At 48.3% G+C, this 6,000-nt stretch overlaps 1 protein-coding gene across 2 annotated transcripts in view; it reads right to left on the reverse strand.

Moving 5' to 3' along the window:
* The window catches only part of HTR7 (5-hydroxytryptamine receptor 7), an 84,428-nt gene extending 80,079 nt beyond the window's left edge, over positions 1 to 4,349 (reverse strand). For both annotated transcript variants that reach the window (XM_019445051.2, XM_019445052.2), the window contains exon 1: positions 3,805 to 4,349. In XM_019445051.2, coding sequence (XP_019300596.1) covers positions 3,805 to 4,349 — 545 coding nt within the window. The remainder of the gene's footprint in view (positions 1 to 3,804) is intronic.
* Positions 4,350 to 6,000: the final 1,651 nt, after the last annotated feature.

Raw genomic sequence — 6,000 nt, forward strand, 5'->3', positions numbered from 1 at the left:
CACCTAAACAACATATAGAACTGTTTTGCGGGGCGCCTGGGTGGCTCAGTCGGTTGAGCGCCGACTTCGGCTCAGGTCACGATCTCGCGGTCCGTGAGTTCGAGCCCCGCATCGGGCCCCTGTGCTGACAGCTCAGAGCCCGGAGCCTGTTTCAGATTCTGTGTCTCCCTCTCTCTGACCCTCCCCCATTCATGCTCTGTCTCTCTCTGTCTCAAAAATAAATAAACGTTAAAAAAAAAAAAGAACTGTTTTGCATGTTTTTGAACTATATATAAAATATAATGTGATTTCTATTTTTAAAAGATCATTCTAATAGGGGTACAAGGGAACTCTCTGAAATTATAAAAATATTCTACATCCTGGCTGGAGTGTTGGCTACATGGGTACAGACATTTGTCAAAACTCATCAGACTATGCATTTATTATCTTTGCATTTCACTACATGTAAATGTTATCTCACTTAGAATCAATTTTTTTAAAACAATTTTTTTAATAAAGAGATCATTCTAGCTTCTTTATGGGCAATGGATGCAGGGTGGACAGAAGTGAAGCTAGGAAGGCGAGTTAAAATATTCCAGTAGACCTGATAAGTGTCAAACTTACCTACCTGAGGAGGAAGGAAACAAAGACAGGTTGTGGGCACAGTTCTTTGAGCAGCTTAACTCCAGTTACTGGAGGGAGAAGTGAGGCCAAAAGAAAATAGAAGATCAAGCTTGGCCCATTGAGAGAAAACACTGAAGACAAGAGAGGAGGGATCAAGGAAGGAACAAAATCCTTGGGGTAAAAGGAGATGGGAAGATGTGAGGTGTAGGTGGTTTGGCCTTGGCCGGGACACAATATCATCTCATTTTTTAACTGGACAGAAATAAAAACAGGTACAGATATAACATGAAAGACTGTTTGGTAGTGGAAGGATTACAGCGTTCCCATCCAATGACTGTTACTTTTTCAACGATCATGAATCATTCATTATCTGAAGAGGATGGGGAAGGGAATGCGGCCACCTAAGAAGAATGGCATGAAATTGCATTGGAAAAGGCTAGAAAAGCATCCAGGTAAGGTGGGGTGTGGCTAAGAAAAATCAAAGGCTCCATTTTGGATAAGTGAAATGGTCAATAGATAGCCAAACTCTTGCAATACAGTAAGAGCTCAAAAGCAAGATTATTATTCATCTTTAATTATGCTGCACAAAGCACACTGTAACCTAACCTTGAACTCAAGATGGAATGAATAAATGAAGACTAAAATTTTTCATATTTTCTTAGCACATTTTTGTATCATTGGTCATATTCTACAATGGAACTGAAGAAAACAACCTCTTTAGAAAGAATTCACCTTAGGGGCACCTGTGTGGCTCAGTTGGTTAAGCATCCGACACTTTACTTGGACTCAGGTCATGATCTCACTGTTGTGGGATTGAGCCCCAAGCCAGGCTCTGTGCTGATAGCGTGGAGCCTGCTTAGGATTCTCTCTCTCTCTCTCTCTCTCTCTCTCTCTCTCTCTCTCTCTCTCCCCTTCTCTCTCTGTCCCTCCTCCACCCCTGCACTAGCTCTCTGTCTCTCTCAAAATAAATAAACTTTACAAAAGAAAAAAAGAAATAATTCACCTTAGACATCAAACACATTTTCTTTTTTCTCATTTTTTAAAATTTATTTTTTATTTCTTTTTTTTATTTTTTCTCATTTTTATTTCTGTGTGTTCTTGGAAGAAAAGCAATCTGTGTCTTCTTCCAGTGTTAAGTTATTCATTCATCTAAAAAAAAATGATATGTTCCTCCTCTGAAATAATTTTTAAGCAGAATTCACCAATGGGACACTTCTTATAGGAGGAAATAAGGAGACAGAATCTATATCCCTATGTAATATCACAATTTGTGACAATTGTAAGGATATACGTGACAAAGAAATTAGAAGCTCTTGCCAAGAAGGATTAACCTCTCTGTATCTGAGACATGCCTGCTGCTTGCTGGTAAGTCACATGTGCACACTGAGTGAAGAAAGCCTTTGAGTGAAGAAAGCCTCATATATAGGAACCTCAGGGTCATCCCAAGCCAAACCTGAACGTGCCCAGCAGAACAGAAGCACTGGCTGTGTTAGGACACGAGTTAGTATCAATTATGAAATGAAAAAATTATAAATGTACTTCTTGCACCATAAATTAATATTTGTTGCATTACACTAAATTCCATTTAAAAGGACTGCATTCATGCAAGACGCTCAGACAGGCTTAGCGGTCCAATTTTTATGCTTACAATTCATGTATATACTTACTATGTATATTGAGTGCACTCTCCTAGTTCCTGTTGCCACAGCCAGACTGTGAGTGCATATGTTTTTGTCATTCTTAACTACAGTAATTCAGAACTTCAGCTGTCAAGTTTAGAGCTAATATTCTTATATATGCTGTTCACGCACTACTCTAAAAACTAATTCCTTGTTTGCTGTCGGAGGCTCCAACCTAGCATGATATAGAAAATGGCAGGATCAATTTTTTAAAAATAACCTAGATCTTTAAACGCAGATACAATATATATTTTTTTCTTGAAAATATCCCCTTTCCTATCATTCCCTTTCTTCAGTAATTCTAAACCCTGGTCAAGCAGTAAAATAGGAGAACATGTTAAACATCAACAAACCACAAATAGCAGTGTTTACAGGGAGGAAAAGGAAGAAAACCTCAGTTTCGTGCTACACCATCCTTTGAGGCACTGTCATTTTAAATGTGGAGCCACCAATTATTTCTTCTGTGCTGAAAGGTTTACACATTTAAAGGTTCTGTAGGTCCACAAAGAAAATAAGCAATCATTTCTCTGTATCATTAAACACAACAGGATGCCAGCCCTGTGCTAGTTTTAAAACATCAGAATTATGTGGGTGAATATTAAGGTTTAATATTTCAGTTTCAAGAGAAACACAGTGTTATTGTGTGGCCAAAGAGCACTGGGACCATACTTCAAGCTGTCAGTTGCACTGTATTTCTAGGACCAAAGATGCTCCACTGCAGAATTCTGTAATCCTAGAGTCTGAAGAAACCCTGGGGTCTCCTAGCCCGATCCGACACCCAGGACAGGAATTTTTCCCCCAGCATCTCTGACAGATGGTCAGCCTCTGTTTCAATTACTCCACTGGGGAGTTCTCAAGAGAAGACTCCCAAGAGATATGATGAAGGGCTAGAACCAACCATTCAGATACGGAGTTAGGCTCCAGTCAGCACGCCTGCAGGATACAGACAGCGATGCCAAACACTAAAATCAGACTTCCAAAAGCATGAGATTCAGAATCAGCAATCATAGGAGTGCAACGTTCCGACATGTCGAACCCCCAATTCTGGAACCATCCTCAGTTCCTTCACTGGCCCTGGGGAGCAGCTCCCAAAATCAGGAAACAAGGAGGCTTTTCAACGACTGATTTCTTAAAGTAAGAAATGACACTTCCAGGCTCACAGCAAGGGTTTGTCAAGTTCAGAGAGGATCAAATCCCTTCCGTCTGAAAACCAAGCCAAGGGACCCCCTGGTGGAACTGCTAATGCTTAAAATACTTTAACTTTGGTCTTAAAATCCTCACTACAGTAAACTAGAACATTTTGGACTCTTCTTTTAAAGGTGTATATAGGCTATGCTGTAACTGAAGTTGCTCGGTTGGTGTAGGGTTGGTGTGTGGGGGTTGATATTTTAGGCGCAGCCCTTCATCCCTCCGAGGGGTCTGGCTTATCCTCCTAAGAAAGGCAAGCGCCGGGGGAAGGGGGGGAGCAGCCCGCACATCCCCAGGCGGACCCCGGGACCGGGCGGCCCGGCCCTTACCTTACCTGTCGATGCTGATCACGCACAGGGTCATGATCGAGGCCGTGCAGCACATGACGTCCATGGCGATGAAGACGTTGCAGAAGAAGTGGCCAAAGATCCACTTGCCCCCGATGAGGTCGGTGACGCTGACGAAGGGCATGACCGCCACGGCCACCGAGAGGTCGGCCAGCGCCAGGGACACGATCAGGTAGTTGGAGGGCTGGCGGAGCTTCTTGACGAAGCACACCGAGATCACCACCAGGCAGTTGCCGGCGATCGTCAGCAGCGTGATGAGCGTCAGGATGGAACCGATCACAACTTTCTCGGCTCTGCCGTAGTTGATCTGCTCCCAGCAGCCGGAGGCATTGTCCGGCGGCGCGTCCCAGGTGGGCACCGGGCTGGCGGTCACCTCTGGGACCCCACGCAGCAGGTGAGGCGCCCAGGAGCCCGCGACCGGGCCGGCGCCGTCGGGGCTCAGGTCCGGCAGCCCGCGCCCCACCTCCGGCAGGAGCAAAGAGCGGAGGTGCCCGTAGAGGTCCGGGCGGCCGCTGCTGTTAACGTCCATCATCGTGCCGCTGTGCGCTGCTGCCCATGGAGCCGGCGCCCCCGCCACGCGCTCCGGCCACCGGCCCGGGGGCTTCACCTCGCCGGTTCCGCTCCGCCCGGCGCAGCCATGGGGCCGGCGCCGGCCGCTGGGGGGCGCCTCGGCTCGGCCTCGCGGCCCCGCACGTCCGGGCCCCCAGCCGCTGCGGACCACGCGGGAGCGCGGCCGCGCCGAGTCTCCCTGCGGGAGGCGCCTCCGGCACCGACGGACGCCCGGGACGCGCGGCTCGCGGGCCGGTGGGCACGGCTCGGCTGGCCGCCCCGCAGCCCGCAGCCCGCAGCAGCCGCGCGCCTCGGCCGAGCGCGCCCGGGAGGCAGCGGCAGAAGTTGCGGAGTGCGCCCCGCCCCTCGCGCCCGCCGCCGCCGCCGCCGCCGCTCCCCTGCGGCAGCCGCGCCGCGTCCCCGCCGCCGCCGCCGCCGCCGCCGCCGCCCGCGCCCCTCGGGCTCCCGGGACGGGTTTCCCCGGCTGTGTCGGGCCGCCGCCTCTCCCGCGCCTCCCAGCTGGGCGGGGGGCGGTGCTCCACGCGCCTCCCGGGATCCCGAGCCGGTTCGCTCGCTCGCAGATCCTGCCGTGCGGCTGGAGGCGCAGACCCCCTCCGACAGACCCGAGCCTCCTCACTGTATGAACGACACTCGGATGGGGGAGGACTCGGGGGCCAGAGGACGTTCGGACTCATTGCGAAATGAAGAACCTGGAGAGGATTTTTTTTTCTTAATTAAAAAACCTTTTTTCGAGCACTACACCAAGCAACAAATAGATACTTCCGTTTCCTATTTTGACCACTTATGGGAAAAAGCGAAGATGGAAAAGGAGAAGCAGCCAAAAGGGTGGGGGGTGGGAGATCTGAAGAAAGAAAACAGGGAGAGGGTGAGATGCCTTCAGGTCTTGGTACCCGGGTGGAGCTGGGGGTTGGGGGCTGGGCTCTGGGGAAGGGACCTCCATGGGCTTCAACCCATTCTGACTAACCCCCCAGCGTCTAGAAGCAGGCCTCTCGGGCTCTGAAAATAATCCCTGGCTGCTTTTATATTCAGACTTCAAAGCCTAATATATTGAAATGAGGGTTAATTTATCCCATGGTATTCTGGAAATGTTGCACATACGCGAAGAAATGACCGGTTACAATGCCCTGCAGAAGAATCCTGGAGGTGTATGTTGACTTAATGCCTATTGCCTAAAATCCCCTTGGTATTCAAACCCTGTAAGAGTGGCTGATTTCTATCATTTGTGAGACTTACTCCACTCCATTTTGTTTAAAGGTTTTATTGGAAGCAAGCAGTGATTCCTTTAGTTTAAGACTCTGGAAACAATCCAATCTGTTTTCTTTTCTAGTTAGGCCCTAGCAGATTATAAATAGGAAGAAAAGGAACAGAAACCTCAAAATGTATTGATCTGAGAGCTAATGCTCTCCTTCTTCAAGGTGGGTAGTAGCCCTATTTTTCCAGATAAAGAAATACAGTTGCCTTCAGCTGGTAATAGGCTTCAAACCTAGGTTTACCTGATTACTATGTCCAATTTCTTCTCTCTACCCATTCAAAAACAGATTTTTTTTTTAAGTAAAAAAAAAAAAAAGTCCCTAAATGGTGGGCCAGTGTTGACCATGAAAAGGTCAGGGGCT

Source organism: Panthera pardus, unplaced genomic scaffold, assembly GCF_024362965.1.
Source record: "Panthera pardus isolate Hobbes unplaced genomic scaffold, ASM2436296v1 HiC_scaffold_22, whole genome shotgun sequence".
In the NCBI taxonomy this organism is placed as follows: domain Eukaryota; kingdom Metazoa; phylum Chordata; class Mammalia; order Carnivora; family Felidae; genus Panthera; species Panthera pardus.